Source organism: Rhipicephalus microplus, chromosome 1 (genome assembly GCF_043290135.1).
Source record: "Rhipicephalus microplus isolate Deutch F79 chromosome 1, USDA_Rmic, whole genome shotgun sequence".
Taxonomy (NCBI): domain Eukaryota; kingdom Metazoa; phylum Arthropoda; class Arachnida; order Ixodida; family Ixodidae; genus Rhipicephalus; species Rhipicephalus microplus.
Genome location: NC_134700.1, coordinates 198,500,094 through 198,516,375, shown reverse-complemented (window position 1 = coordinate 198,516,375; position 16,282 = coordinate 198,500,094). Strand labels below are relative to the sequence as shown.

Below are 16,282 nucleotides of genomic sequence, written 5' to 3'. Positions count from 1 at the left end.
AGAAAAAAATATTACTAGAAGCGTCCTTGCAACTGACTCGGGTCATTGCGGACCATAGTGATCGTAAGGCCGCCGAATACAGTGTCACGGAGGCCACGCAGAAATTGGTATCTAATCTCGGAGAGCATGAGGCAAGAGAACTGGAACGATATGAACTAAAGAAGAGAGGCGAAATTTCAGTAGTGAAAGATAGAAAATTCAAGCGGGACTGCAGCAGCTCCACTGCTGTGCAACAGGAAAATAGGAATGAGGCCGTACAAGAACGCCAGGGACCACCCGTACCACAACCTAACTTTGAGGAGAAAAATGGAAACTCAAAACTACAGCGCGATCCTAATCAAAACATCCTCACTCTCGAATATGACGCTGACACTCCCGTGCCACGTGATAGCCAAGAGCAGCCGAAAACTTATGAGAAAAATGTCCTCAATCTGTCAAACACAACACTCACACCCGCTCAGCTTCAACTTTTGTTGAGAGGCTTGACCTTTTGTCCATCATCCGGTAGATTCAATGAATTTGAACTGTACCAAGACCTCGATAACTTTGCGCGTAATCTCCGCCTCCGTGAATACTTTCATGATCGCGGGGACTGTACGGACGAGAATAGAGTGATTGGTGGTGACAAATCATGGTGTCCGAGTGAGCAGAGGGACAAACACCTCGATATGTATATATCAGCAGTTCAAAAAGATATCATCATAGCGTATGAAAAAAATCGGCCATTTCGAAACAACATATCAAAGTCAGAACGAAGGGCACTCGATAAACTACGAAAAAACACTGGAATTACTATCAAACCGGCTGATAAAGGGGGCTGCATAGTAATTCTAAACACGTCGGACTACTTAAAAGAAGGGGAACGACAGCTATCAGACACAAAATTCTACAAAGAACTTCCAACGGACCCGACTCCCGAATTTGAAAGGGATATAAAAGTAACTCTAAACAATCTCCGCCGGGACGAGAAAATTACCGGCAAAATGTTAAAAGCAATGTTACCGGCCCATTCTGTTCCCGGTCGATTCTATTTGCTCACCAAAATACACAAGGCAGGTAATCCGGGACGTCCGATAGTATCCAGTAACAGCACATCAACAGAAAATATATCAGAATTCATCAATTCCTTAATAAAAAACATCCCCCCAAATTTTCCCTATTACCTAAAGGACACAAACCACTTCATCTGCGAAACTTCAAGTCTCGACATCCCAGGCAGCAGTTTTCTGGTGACCATGGACGTCTGCTCACTGTACACCAACATACCCCACCATGACGGAATAGCGGCTATGGTTTCTGAATATGTAAAATCTGACTCATCAACTAGTGTAAGTGGCGAGGTACTGTTTACAGTTCTTGAACTTGTACTAAATTATAACCAATTTGAGTTCAACGGCAAGCATTTCCTTCAGGTCAGTGGCACTGCAATGGGCACGAAAATGGCCCCAAACTTCGCGAGCACCTTTATGGCTTCACTTGAAATCCCATTCATTGAGGGACGCACCTTGAAACCTTTCTACTACAGAAGATACTTAGACGATATTTTTATGATATGGAACCATGATGAGGGAAGTCTTTTCCGCTTCATAGATGATTTTAACAAATGCCACCCGTCAATAAAATTGACGCACAAAATTTCCAAAACTAGCATTAACTTTTTGGATGTCACTGTCACGGTCGAAAATGACCGCTTGTCAACAACCCTTTACAAAAAGCCTACAGACCGTCAAATGTACCTACATTTCAACAGCAGCTACCCAAAGCATTGCAAAACGGGTATTCCATATTCTCAGGCCTACCGGTACCGAAGAATATGCACCGATATGCGGGAATTTGACAGACACGCGGAACACCTAAAGCATTTCTTATTGAAACAAAATTATCCGGAAGACATTATTGACGATGCCATACTACGTGCTCGCAACGTGAACAGGAATGATATAGTTAAGGGACCAAACAGAGTATCTAAAACGACTTCCCAAACGAACCTTGTACTAACTTACTCCTCATCAGCGCCACGAATCAACAACATACTTTCCCGCCATTTCAACATAATCAGGCAAAGCAAACGACTAACTTCTATTTTCGCGAAGCCACCTCACGTGGTGTACCGCCGGGATAAAAATCTGAAGGACATTCTTGTCAGAGCAAAAACAAACACCCCCAAATTTCAATCAGGGTGCCATCCCTGCGGAAAAGCTCGATGCAAGGTATGCCCACAGATGGTCACAACACGTGAATCCAAAGCGAACTTCTCGGATTTCAAATTCTGCATAACTGAAAGCCTTAATTGTGACTCCAGTAACGTAATATACATGCTACATTGCAACAACTGTGGACAAGAATATATCGGCCAAACAGACATGCCATTTCGGCTGCGGTTCAATAATCACGGGTACCACGCCACTTCACTGCCGAAGCTACCTTTATCTAGACATCTGCGCCTGCCAAACCACAGTTTTGAAAATATCAGCGTAACTCTTTTGCAGTCCGGTTTCCCAAACAGACGCGAGCGCGAACAGCGTGAGGCGTATTTTATTTTCAAATTTCGTACAGTAGTAGCCGGCATCAACGAGGACCCCGGAAAACTCAACTGCCTCCGAGAAGTAAGCCAGGAGAAAATTGGTGACAAAGATTGATAGCTGGAGACCACGCTTTTTCCTGACTGACTCGTACGTGTACACCGACCTTTCTTTTTTTTTTCCCACATGCACAGACAAAGTGCTTACCTTCGCCTACCACTTGATGACCATTGAAGGGAAACGGACGAAGATTAAAGGTAAATAGCCGACCGACCCATTAACGGGAATTCCTTCCTTTACGCATGCCGCCCGCCGACCAACTCATTACGGGGAAACCCCTTTCTTTATGCACGCCGTCACGGACCCTCCCGGCACCGCGGCGACAATCTTGGGTGGCCCGACACACGTCAAGAACTGAACAGCACGTGATATGAACCGTATGTGGATGTAGACGGACAGTTGGCTTCGTTCTCAGTGTTGACAGTGGTTCTTCCTCTTTTTTACTTTCTTTCTTTTCTTTCTTTTTCTTTCTCGTCTTTTTTCTCCCCCCCCTTTTTTTTCCTTTTTTTTCTTCCTTTTTCTAGTTCCCTCTCACTCTCGCAAACATTTTTCAAGGTGAGAGGGACGCGGCAGCAACGAAGTTTGGAAGCTCATGTCAGTATAACTCATCCCCTGTTGAAGGGAGGACCCCTCCCGAAACTGTTGGGAAATAAATATATTTATCCTTGTTGACAACGCTCCCGTTGTGCCATATCTCATATATATATATATATATGCGTGTGTGTGTGTGTGTCTGCGTGTGGGGGGGGGGGGGGGGTCACGGTAAGCAGACTACAGAGAATGTAGCTTACCCAGCAAGATCCGCAACTTGACTGATCCCGAATGAGTCCTATGCTTGTGCACTTCGGCCATTTTTCGCGAGCGTCGAAGGATTCCGGCAGGTCCTCTGGAATCTCAGCGTGGTGAAAAGCAGGCAGCCTGTGAAGCCGGTTGTCGGGATGGACACCCAGGAGGCCTCGCAGGAACATCGGCGAGACGTTCCTGTTGAAGTTTCTTCCAGCCTGTTGACGGTACACGACAACACTCACAGGTCGTGCATGGAAGTTTAGAACAACTTTTGAATCTTCTGCCTTTTGTAATACCTACTGCTGGATCAAGACATTGAAACATGAATCTGCCACATCAATGCGACAGTTGAATGAGTTGGTAAAAGCCCATGGTCACCCCCAACTATGTTGTGGATCGGCCATAAATAAGAAGTGTAGAATGGGATGGTTTTTAAAGACGATAGTCTTTCTTGGGGACATTCGATGCAAAAACTTTGATCTGTCTCTCTGTCTGTGTATCTGTTTGTCTACTTTTAACGGCACCGGGTACTTGAAACGGCCGTCCCCATCCGCAGCGCCCACCAATGTCGCTCAAGGTTTAGTATTCATACTTGTGCAATTGTCAATTAATAAGCAAGTATTGCGCATGTCTGGGGCACCACAACAATACGTATGTATTCTACATGTGCATCTTTTACTAGAAAAGGCATACATAAGTAGTTTTAAGGACCGTAGCACGTATCACGCTGCGCTGACCATGCAACGCTTGCTTGGAAAGGCGAGTGTTTCCAACGCTTTCCTTAGACGAGATGGTGGTGGCACCTACCAGTCGCCTTGCGTTCTTCACCTTATCACCTCTGAGACGGGCGCGCACACCAGTCTCAGAACTACGCGCTTCGTTTTCCAAGAAAACTGCCAGATGGCACTCAAGTCTCACGTGTGACGTGACCTGATGCGCTCGTTTGCCTCTGCTGCACGATCGAGCTGGGCTCGGGGCACTCTAACGCAGCACCACCAGGATACCATTCACAAATTTTCTTGCGCAGAACATCAAATAAATTGTTCATTCCCTCCGCACGCGAGACTTCGTCTTTCGACGACATCTGCAGATTAAGATGCAGATACGGGGACAATTTTTTGGCCTCTCATTGTTCTGAATGTGGGTGCCAGATTTTGTTTGAAAAAACAACGCTTCTCGCGTCCCACCCTAAAGAAAGATAATTGAAGCGGCAACAATCGCCCGAGACAGCTGCGTCAGTAAAGCGTTAAAATCATTATCAGAAAAACAATTGGCGTATTTCAATACTTCGGTGCTTTGTGTTCCAAAGTGGTCACGTGGTTTATTGCGGCCTCTTTGTTTTCGTTGGTTTTTTTACCAGTGTTCTTGTATAAGCATGTGATTTTATCTTTTTTTTGTAAACTATATCTGTGCGCGACTTCTTAGTAATAAATCAGTCAGAAGTCTGCGCTGGTTCTCGTCTATTTTGTTCGTTGTCTAAGTTTTTTTTTGCGCTGAGCATTTTAATAGTGGAATACGAACTAATCAATCCCACATTTTACCACAACTACCACAGCATTGCAGCGTCCCGTCTCATGCACCGCTGTCTCCGAATTGAACAAGATCACCGAACTCTCCAGTGGGCCTTGAGGAGACTCGATGTTCGGCTCTTTACTGAAGGAAAGATCTTAAGAGCCTGGTCTCACAGCACATCAGCCTATAGAAAGCCACAAGGGCCTTCTTCAGTACATGAAGGCGACAGCATTGAGCAACCACCTGTGAAACCCTGCATTGTTTGCTATGAAATGTGCCTCTCTTTCTATCTTTCTTTTACATCCGTATTACCGTTCGCATGTGTACATTGGCAAACTTTACGTAGTATAGTCTAGTTAGCCAACCTACCTCTCCTCTATGCCTTCTTTCTCGTGAAAAATTCTACTTGTGAGCACAAACGCCAACAGGATAGGAAGACGTGCATCGCCACACTCGCAACACAAGAGTTGAAGTCTGGTAGTGTGTCTTCCTATCCCGTCATCTCTTTGCTCTCCAGTAAAATGCTTCACCATATTCACAAGAAGAGACTAGCCCAACTGTCAACGCTTGCCGGCTGATGGCCTGATTTTTACACAGACCTGCGAGTTGCCTCATTCACGTCTCCTGAACTTTACCACGCATCCTCTAACGCGTACGCTTTCATTAAGTGGATACGCATTTTCTAATTTTAATCACTTTGAGCACGTGTCCGAGATTGCCCTGCAACGTGGCCAGGCAATAACGCACCAGCTGTGACAATGTGACGGATGGGGTGCTTACGCAACAGTCGCATAGTTGGGTATTTTTTTCGCTATTGTAATTTCACAGGCTAGCTGCGACGGGTGCATTGTCGTTGCCATGCATTGATGGAAAAGGACGCTGCAACCACAATCATGACGAGAATGCCAATATGCGCGGCAGCATATTATCCCCAAATTACGATGCACTGTCTACAAATGTGTCAAATTTCCCTACCATAATTTCAATGTGCTCACTATTACGTTTGAAAAAAAGAGAAAATTGCCTGGCTATTGTGCATTTGAGAAAGTGTTTAAAATTAAAATATACATTATTACTTCATTATTCTGCAGTCAGTCAAGTTCCCTTTCGGTACAAAACGATTAAAAAATTTGGCTTCAAATGTGCGTGCCATCAGATCTTAGTTTATTTCTCTTCAAGAAAAGAAAACTAATACCAGAGTGGTAATCCTTCTGAGGTTGATTCAAGAGAGGGGCACGTCGAACTAGCCGTACAGCTTCGCATTGCCTTCGCTAAAGTGGTCGGCTACAGTCACAAATGGCGTACGTGAGGTTCTGTCAAGACTTACCGACAATTCATATTATTCAATTCGTCTATTGAGCAATGTATCTTGATTTTTGCCTGGCTACAAGTTGACACATCTGGCGTAAATAAGTTGCGTGCACAAACCTAGCCACCACCGCTGAAAGGCATGTACCCGTTATTCCGGTGCTCACGCAGTTCTTATGAGGCGCAGGGCTCACCCACCTTCTATACGCCTGATGAACTGTGAGGGTGGGTGAGCCCTGCGCCTCATATTAACTGCGAGAAAATGAATTTCTTCTTCCTAGCGTCGAATATATTAGCTGACCCCGTATGCTCGCTGAGTCACTCGGATTTATTGTTTCTTAATTTTAGGGCTACCATATTTCATGTCACTGCTTTTCAGCGTACTTGTTTCGCTCCAGGCGTCTGCGCCATGTGTTCGCACCGGTCGAATGCGATGAATGTAAAATTTTCGGCTTGCATATTCCGGTGAAATGGCGACCCCGATGGGGAATGTTTGACACGCTAACTGCAAGCATTTGTATTCCGATTTTTTTTTTTACACTGCGGTGCTGTTTAAGCTTTCGGTAAGTTGTATTTACTCGGGCAAAACTGCTCAGCCTTGTATGCGTTACATGAGACACGTGAAAGATAGAAAAAGAAAAAAAAGAAAGAAACATAAGAAGAAAGAGAAATAAAATAATTAATGAAAGAGAGTGACAAATAAGGATAAATAAAGAAATAGAAGCGTGAAAATATGGTGACAGACATAAAACAGAGGGCAGAAAACAGAGGGCAAGAAAGACAGAAAAATAGAGATATAAATAAATAAAAACAAAATACAGACAAAAAGAAGCAGAGAGAGATAATAAGAAAAAGCAAGAAAAAAGGAATAAAATACAAAGAATAAGATAGAATAAGTCAGAGAAAAAAAGTCAAGAATAAAAATGGGAAATCAAAAGATTAAAAAAGACAAAAAATAGAAAGAGCTGAATGAAAAAAAAAATAGAAATCGAGGAAGGCCGCAGGCAAGGCACCACTAGTGGGAAGCTGTCAGTTTTTATGGAATGATTTTTTTTTTGTGTAACTTGCATGTCGCAAAATAAAAATAAACAGGTCCCAAAGCTCTGATGATTGCATTGTTGAAATATTCAGAGCTACTAAGGGTAAGTAGTCAACTATTTTGCACTTCACAGGTAGGCTTACACGTGAACAAAATATCTTCAGAAAAGAAGAGCCTTCCGCAACACTTCAAGTCGCTCCGTGATATCAGATTGCGGTGTGAATGACAAAATGCGGGGGTAGACTAAGTTTGGGTTACGCGCAACTATTGGTGACGGTCGGGTGGAAAAATTGGTGGTTATCTTTATAACCCCAGCTCTGCCTGCAGCAATCCCCTCTCTCCTTATTTTAATCTTCGCCTTGCTTAGTGCGCAAAAACATTCAACGCATCACAACCGCTTCGAGATCATAAAAACTACTGCACATTTTATCGAATAACTTATTATTTAGAATTAATTATCTGCTAGATGTCTTATGAAAGCTAGCTGATCACGGAGCTCAGGCAATACTTAATCCAGCGCTTGTCCTGCCAAAAATTTCCGCTTGCCATATACCGTGGCCGATTAGAGGCATTACAGTAGGCGTAACGTCACGGTATACCCCCGCGTGGCAGTATACAGCCCAGCACCTCGTAACAATAACCAGTAGAAATAGCGAAGACGCGTGTCCACCAGTCGCTAAGCAGGGCCAGTGGGAGGCTCGCGCTGGACCTTTGCAATCAACGGGCACTGATGTTTACACATCTTAATTCCTTCAACGCGAGCCGCTCTGAGGGAGTTGTGGCAGTTTTTTTTTTTTCAGAAACTGCGTGAAATGACAAATAGTTACCATTCAGAGACAAAGTTGCCTAGTAGTACTGCGATGATATTGTGTCATGACCTTGTTACGTCGCTGCAGACGTTACTTCTTCTATTTCATTCTTTTACACTCTCTCTCCTCTTCCAATGTGCAGAGTGAAAACCCGGACACATCCTCGGGTTAACCGATGTGTCTTTGCTTCTTCTCCATATTTCCATCTGTTCTTTTCTCACTTATTATATCTTCATTTAAAACGCTGCACTACTGATCAATAGCATGGCTCACCTTCCACGTGGTGTTGAGCTTGTTGATGAAGGACACCATGCCGTCAGACACAGGCCTGAAATTGACTGGATAGAAACGGCGACCGTGGACGGCAGCCACAAGCACTACGCACGCAAGCATAGGCTTCCACATACTCTGAAATGGAAGACGATTCATTCATTCATTCATTCACCGAAGAAATAATGATCATAATAACAATGGATGGGTTTTACGAGCTAAAACGACACGATTACAAGGGAAGGCGATGTGGAAGGCGCTGGATATTATTACCATTTGGTGTTCTTTAACAGGGATTGTGTGACATCGACCAGGGCTTTCTAAAATTTCGCATCTATCAAAACGCTACCTCAGCGGGAGCTACTAAACCCATAACCCTTGAGGTAAGAATCATTAGGGTATTTGTGCATGAAAAAAAAGTGGATCTGAGTGATCAAAACATCCTTTGGACGATGAGTGGTCAATCGACTATAATGCACACTCATTTGTCCATTCATTTCTTTAGTGAATACGCGTCCGTACAGCCCATCGAGCGTTCATGATTTTTTCCCCTAGAGCTGTTAACTACTGTGGCACACCAATAAAAAAATGTGTTTCCGTAATCTGAAACCTTCCGCGCCTTATACTTTTATTTTAAACTGCATAAAGATGTTCCATCACAGAAACAACCCAGTCACCTGGTGGCATATGCTAATATTTCATGGTTCAGGATACCTCGATCCTTAAGATACGGGTTTTAAAATGGTCTTCTGTTAATGATTCCTTGAAGACAGATTTGAACTTTATACTTTTCTCAATGTTTGCAAGGCAGCAGAAACCTGTCTATTTGCTTACCTGAGATTCCGCTGGTGGGGCCAGTGGAAGATGTTGTGCCCTGCATTCGTCTTCTTATACGCGAGAATGAAGAGAACAGTTATCGTCGTTATCATTTACGTTTGGTGTCCCCTTGTGCTCATAGCGCACTAAACAACCTCAATACCCTTATCTCTGAACAAACATTTGAGACACGTGAGTGCACGGTCGTCAAAACCTTGTTAAAGGAAGGATATTGTTCTTCAAACGTCTTCTTAACGCATGTGAAGAGATAAAAATACAGAAAAGAGGGCAAGTCAGGGCGTGGTAAAAGGTACAGGAAGCTCCAGCTCTTTCCTCGGGCGTGCCTATGTGGGACATTCAAGTTGTGTATAAGCTTTAAAGAACACTGGTTCTCAAGTTTATAGTCAGTGTAACTGACCATCAGATTGAGCGTCGGGCTAATTCATGCAGCTTCAACGTTTCACAGTCCATGGAACGAGGACGAAAAAATAGTAGACACACAGAACGCTGAGTAGACACACTGTTTGCTTCAATTAACACACGTGCATCAACCCACTTTTACATTGCGAAAATGATTTGACCTAAGATTAGCCATACGAGCTAGCTCCTGAGATACGGCATGTGCTCGCACATGCCGAACAAGGACGATCCTTCCAACCAACCTGTGCCATATCTGGAAGGGTGCCGTATAAGAGCTTTGGGAGTGTAGGTAAAGCTACATATGTACTACGCCACGACTGCAACAATCCAAGGAAAAAAGAAAGAAAAATAACCTTATTTTGTCCTGCGGAACTTGACTGGCCTGCGGAACTTGACCCAGTCACGTTCTGCATGACACAAACGAAAGCAAAAATTCTAGGCCTGTTCCACCACACGTGAAAGCTGTACGAACTGCGATACATCGATTCGCCATTGCTTACTTGGAGTTTATCAGCTCTTTGTTTTTGTTCTTTTCATCTGATTGTGTGATAAAAGCCATTTCTCAGTTTTGCTTGAGATACTTCAACGCAAAAATTTCGGTCTGTCTGTTCGTCTGTCGGTTGGTCCTCATGTGCAACAATTCAACCACCCGGCGAAATGATAAGCCGTCGCTCAATGCCCACCTTTATTTATCTGGTGGCTGTGTTCATACTTGTGAATGTTGTCAATCAAAAAGGAAATATTACTCACATTTGATGCGCTACATCAATACGTGAGAGCTAGGTACTGTGTTTCTTCATAAAAAAAATACATAGACACGTAATTCTAAAGAACGCAGTGTTTATTACGCTGCGCTGACATTGCGACTCTACGAACGAAAAGGTGGGTATTTCCTGCGTTTTGCTAAAACAACCTGGTGCTGCCACCTACCGGTGGCTCTGCGTTCTAAAAAAAAAAAAAAACTCCTTTCTTCGCATTACACCCATATGGCACCGTATCTGGCACAGCACCTCCAGGCAAAATATTATCTTTCGACGTCGTTTGCAGCGAAACATGCAAATATGCAGCCAATGTTTTCCTTGGATTTTCTCATTTGTTTTGCAGTTATCTATTTTCTATTCTATAGTCTCCTTGCTACGGTTTCTTTAATCTTTTCAGCTCCCAGTTAGGTGCATCCAACTCTTACTACCAGTCTATCAATTCTGTTTTTTTTTTTTTCTTCCGCAGATCTATGTCGCGAAGTTGGCATTTTGTTGTCTCTTCGCAAATTCAGATGGATTAATTGAGAGGCCCGACCACTCATACACATATAGGCGTAGATAAATTTCAGCCCGGAGAGGCAGTACTAGTTGTAAAGCTACTGGTATCAGTGCTAGTATTTATTTTACATCTTTTGTCACACACTGCGTGGCTTCGTTCGAAAGGAAGGTGACCCTCATGACGACTTCGTCAAGCTGGCGACTCTGTTCGTGAATGCTGGTACATGTGATGTGTTTTGTTGTTGCAACAAAACGTCTTGACTGCCTGCTAGAACATGCAAACGCAGCCGCTGAACGCATAATACGCCCCCACGATAAGGTAAACCTCTATTCCACTTACAGATACTGGCGGTATGCGAGGCTCCACGTTGTTACGACAGATTGTCGAGTTTCCCGTTGCGGAAAAGTGTGTTTGAGCCTCCGAAGTCAACGTGTTGCTTCTTGCCCCTTCTGCTCATAACGTAAGGAAATACAACAGATCAGACAAAAACCGCTGCCACACTCAGGAACTCTTTGTTGTGGAAAAAAACAGCAACAGAATAACCAAGAAGCATTGTACGCTGCTGTAGCAACGTGATGGGCTAACACTTTACAAAGCTTGTCAAGGGGTAGGCCTGTTGATGACTCAACTTCAGAGATGCGCTACTTTCCCAATTCCTTCCACAGACATTATTTCTCTTCCGGAGCATGGAGATAAAACAGAATGGGAGGCCAGATAGCGCCAAGATGCACCATTTTGTGACTCGAGGAAGCTCGCACTTGCCTTGCGCTATTATCGCAACAATACGGGCAGAATCTGCTGGCGTCCCTGGCACCTCCCCAGCAAGCACTGGAAAGAACCCTACCGTACCCACAAACCTCTTCGGTGAGCATTTTGTTACGCAACAACCTGGACTGTGGCCTGCTGCCAAAAAAGAGAAGCGTCTCGTGTGTCCACTTGCATTGCTTTGGCCCCCTGTGCTTGAGCGATTTCGGTGCCGCTCTTCTGCGCAGAAATGCAGGTCACAAAATACGAGCTCTCGCTAACCAGTACGCTTTCGTTTACGTGGGTTGCGAGAAAGCTGATGCAGTGAAAAAAGCTAGTTGCCATGAAAGTGGAGGCCACTCCAATGGGCTAATTTTCATTCTCACTTTATTTCAGTCCTTTCATTTCATGACAAGGAAAGCTCCCCACCCACCACCTACAAATGTCAATATTGTTTACTATATTTCTTGCTAGTGCGTTCAACACTCCCGAAGTCAAGCTAGCTGCGTCCCGGATACTTGACAGTGTGTTAAGAATAATATTTTGAGAATGAATTCACGAGGTAACTTGCTTGATACCAACGAATTCACCTCCTGATCCACAGAAGAAGGTAATGTTGATGTACTTCAAACACCTTCTTTGAACTTGGGCTGAATTTTATTTTCTGAAAGCCCGGTTATTTTAACAAAGTCCTCATTTTGCGTCTTTAGCGGACTTTCACCTCCCGTTCTCACTCAGCAACCAAGAAGCAGGGTTACTTGAGAGAAAATCTCTAAGAGCGCTATGAAATATACAAATGGGTGAAGTCACAATAGCGCTGCAAATAATGAACATGCAAGTTGAAATTCGGGCAGTACGTCGTTGGCATAAGCAGTGGTACACGAAAGTTTACCTCTGAACCAATCAGCCCAATCTATAGCTCGGCCGTACACTAAGCGAGCAATTTCTTATGAAAGAGCACCAGTGATGGTCAAACGAACAAACGGCGACATCAAGGAACAATGAAGGGAAAGCAGTGGGCACTGCCCCCACCTAGGCGGAGAGCTGAGCAGAAAGCCGTCGGTTGATTGAAGGCATCGTATACTTCACAAAGCACAGCACACAAACAAACACGAGTCGAGATGAAGACAGGAAAGGTGCTTGTTCTGTCTTCATCTTGGCTCGGTGTCCGTTAGTACGCTATCCTTTCCGAAGTACGATGAACTATACCAGCCCGCCCAAACTTCCTCTCTTCTCAAGTTGGGGCAACGGCATACCAAACGACGCCCACGTTTTTTCGTGTGAAGGAACACATAGCAACCACGTGCACGGACGTTTGTCCATCACGTAGTGACATACTTTTCGCTGCAAGCGCTACAGAGAAGTAGCCGTTGACCACGCTTCCGAGCACATACATGGAAGGTCAGCTATGACGGATACAGAGAAGCTGGCACTGCAGCAGATCTGTTCCCTAGAGCAAGTGCTGTCGAAAACACCCCGCTCTTTAACAAGTTTGTTTTTATGCTTCACCATTTTTTTGTAATACATGTCCTACTCCAAAGGCATCAGGCAAACATCGACAGTGTTGCAGAGACGATGAGTCCGCTACGTCTTTTGTAGAATTTTTTACATAATGGTGACCTCGATATATTTGTTAGATGTTTTTATGGCACAAGAAAAGCTGCTAATAAAGAAGATATTGACATATATTGAAAGAAAAAAAAATGAAGCGAACAAGCCAATGCTAAGTTGGTCAATACAAATTAAGCAAAAACATGACTTTCACCTTCCAGGTGGTATGGACTGCTACTTCTTAGAACAGACTACAGTTAAGCATACTTCTTTCTGCAGTACCTTCTAACAATGTGACCCAGCATTGACAGACTTAACATTGTCACTGCTGTAATGGTCCCCTCACTAAATTCATTTTAACAAAATCCCTCAGTTCGAGATTACTCCGACTTCCCATCAGTCAGCATTCCGTTACACAGCCGTTATCAATCTTCCTCAATGCACTTCTCCCCGTTCACTACGCCTGTGAGTACCCTCCACCAAGTGCACGCCTATCACAGCTTTAAAATATTTGTTTTCGGAATCACTGGATCGATAGTTCATAACATAATGCCAACTACAAAGTAGCCTATATGTTTATAGGCTTTATTTTCAATAAAATAAGTGAGAGCCACTAGTGACAACGAAAATGTACGTGAGAGGTCCAAGCACGCTACTTGAAAATTCACCCGTCAGCCGCTCGGGCAAGGTTTCAATATAGCGTGAAGTAAACAAAAAACATAAGCGTATGATCGAGTGGCCTTCGACTTTGTGCGCTGAAATTTCTTCGCGCTATGTTGTGATCCAAGCTATGCGTTCACACACTACAGAGAAAAATAAAAACAGAGAACAAAGGTGTTGTCAATATTCTTTGTTCCTGAAGGGAAGTTACAGTTTCCGGTATACCGTTGACGGCCGTTTCGTTGATAAACAGTGTTTTCGACGACGGTCGATGCCAAAGTTTGGAAAGTTTTTCTACAGCAATAAAAGCGAACAAAATTTCGCTCCTGCGATATAGCACCGAAAGCAGAAATCTGGCCAGTCGATATAAGAAATCCAGTTAGTTTCTGGTCTTTCCATGGGCATTTTATAAGCTACTTCACCATTCGCTATCCGCGGTGTAACCTAATGATATGAGAACCGCAACTGGTCGGCAGTAAGTGGCTTTTCTGTCAGTTTCTATTAAGGCAACAATTCCATAAGGTCCATTTATGGTCCCTGTCACCTACCATAACTCGTATAAACTTGTCTGCAATTCTTTTTTAAATGAATTTCTTAGCTGAGCACGATCGGTATCAGAATATGAGCTGCATGGGTTGGCTAGTATAGGTGCGTCGTGCAAATGTACAACAATTAACAACGCATGTGTGTTACCTAACCCCACGCTAAGTGTGGTCTCACTTTTTTTTTAATTTTGCTTCTTCAAGCACGGCATTATACTGCGAATGCTAAGAAGTATAACAATCAAGAGGAAGCCAGCATCAAACACGATAATACTGTAACTAAAACTTGCAAATACTAAATTAAAAAGCCACTCACCAGGCTCCCAAAATGCAAAAAAAAAAGAGCGCAATATATTTTTTCCTGATATTTCTCGTCCTTCTTTGCGCACTACTGTGACGCAGACAGTAGTTTCTGTGACGTCTGCAGCGTACATGCTCTCGATTCGTTGATATACGCGAAATATCACATGTGATTTGTCTCCTGCACTGCTTCGCCATGCAGCCACCCATCCGTTCGACTTTGTCTCGCATGAATATCGCACACAATCAACCGATTAAACTTCATTTTTTGTGTTTACGACTGCGCAAGCGATGATAACAGCGTGTGGCCGAGAAGCGCGAAATCTATGGGCTCTAGCGCTTAGTGCTGATAATGTTCCCGCGGATTCAAGATAAAAAGGACGAGGAGGGCGCATCGTGTGTATAGAGGAGAGGAGAAAATCACCCTTTTGTCTTTAAACATGGGGTGGTGAGTAGCCCTTCAAGACAATTTAAGTACTATAAGGGCGTAACCTAAATTAATACCAAAGCAAGTCTGCTAATTTGCCTTGAGATACTGTTTTATGAAAGCCCCAAACTGGAAATGACCCTGAATGTAGGCAAATAATGGTGAACCATGAGAATATTGTATGTCGTATCATCTATCTTGTATCATGAGGGACCTTGTACCATGCTCAGTGGCCTTCCACTTCAATGTACGCCGACAGAGGTATAAATCGTAGGAAAACCCACGAATTTTCCAAAGTTTTCTTATCTTTTTATTTCGTTCTGCAAGTGCGCGGCTTACGACTTGGGGATTCCGGCGAAGACCATCTCTTCAATGCCACATTCACTGCTTCCACGAAGAATCTTGAAGAAGCCTGCGAAGAAAAACACAACGAAGAGACCACGACGCAAGTGAGAAACGCAAGGAGAACGCAACGTCACGCAATGTCTTCTGCCCTAATAAGACTGAACGTACTTCGATCACTACGAGAATACGATCACCTGGGTGCCAGAGTAAAAATCATAGAGTTTCCTAAAGTTAACTAGAGGGGACACTGGCGCTGCGATCGTTGAGCAGCCATGGGAACTGTATGGCATAGATTTACCTAGCCTTTGTACTTGCGGGCGGCAAACTCGCTTGTGACTTCGTTTATCGCTGTGTTTTGCTTTTGTTTTGAAGGAAAGAACAAACCGTTTTTCACTTCATGACCTGATTCGAAGTCGTAAGCCAAGAAGATTAAGGTGGTGAAGCGTAGCTGCCGAAGATTTGCCGACTGTTGTTTTGTGACAAATCAGCTTTAGGCCACGCGAAGCCAGAGCGAACTTAGAGTATGAAGACCAGGCAAATCCATGTCATACCCTTAATTCCCATGATCGCTGAAGTTCTATGCGTGGCAGCTCCCTTAGACATTAGCGCTAGAGTTCCCCGTAGAGTATATTTAGGAAACTCTACGGTAAAAATAACTTGGTCTATAGACTATTCATCCTAACACACATGGGTTCCGCCACCTTTAGCTGTTGGGCAGACGTTTGCTGGTTTTCGTATACCACGACGTAGATTACTACGGCCAAGAAACATCGTATGCACCAACCCTGCCATTTTAATGCGTATGCGTCCACTGTAACACGGTTCGTTTTGCTGTTAAAGATGCAAAACACAAGTATTACTGGCCAGATATGGCAGCACTGCAACCCGCCTGTAAAATAAACTGCAGTTAC

General features: G+C 43.9%; 1 protein-coding gene across 1 annotated transcript in view; it reads right to left on the bottom strand.

Moving 5' to 3' along the window:
* Positions 1–16,282, bottom strand: part of LOC119167122 (uncharacterized) — a 47,726-nt gene that overhangs the window by 13,929 nt on the left and 17,515 nt on the right. The window contains exons 7-12 of the mRNA XM_075868011.1: positions 15,366–15,438; positions 11,656–11,786; positions 11,142–11,254; positions 9,896–9,949; positions 8,310–8,444; positions 3,374–3,583 (exon numbers count right to left, since the gene is read on the bottom strand). Coding sequence (XP_075724126.1) covers positions 3,374–3,583; positions 8,310–8,444; positions 9,896–9,949; positions 11,142–11,254; positions 11,656–11,786; positions 15,366–15,438 — 716 coding nt within the window. The remainder of the gene's footprint in view (positions 1–3,373; positions 3,584–8,309; positions 8,445–9,895; positions 9,950–11,141; positions 11,255–11,655; positions 11,787–15,365; positions 15,439–16,282) is intronic.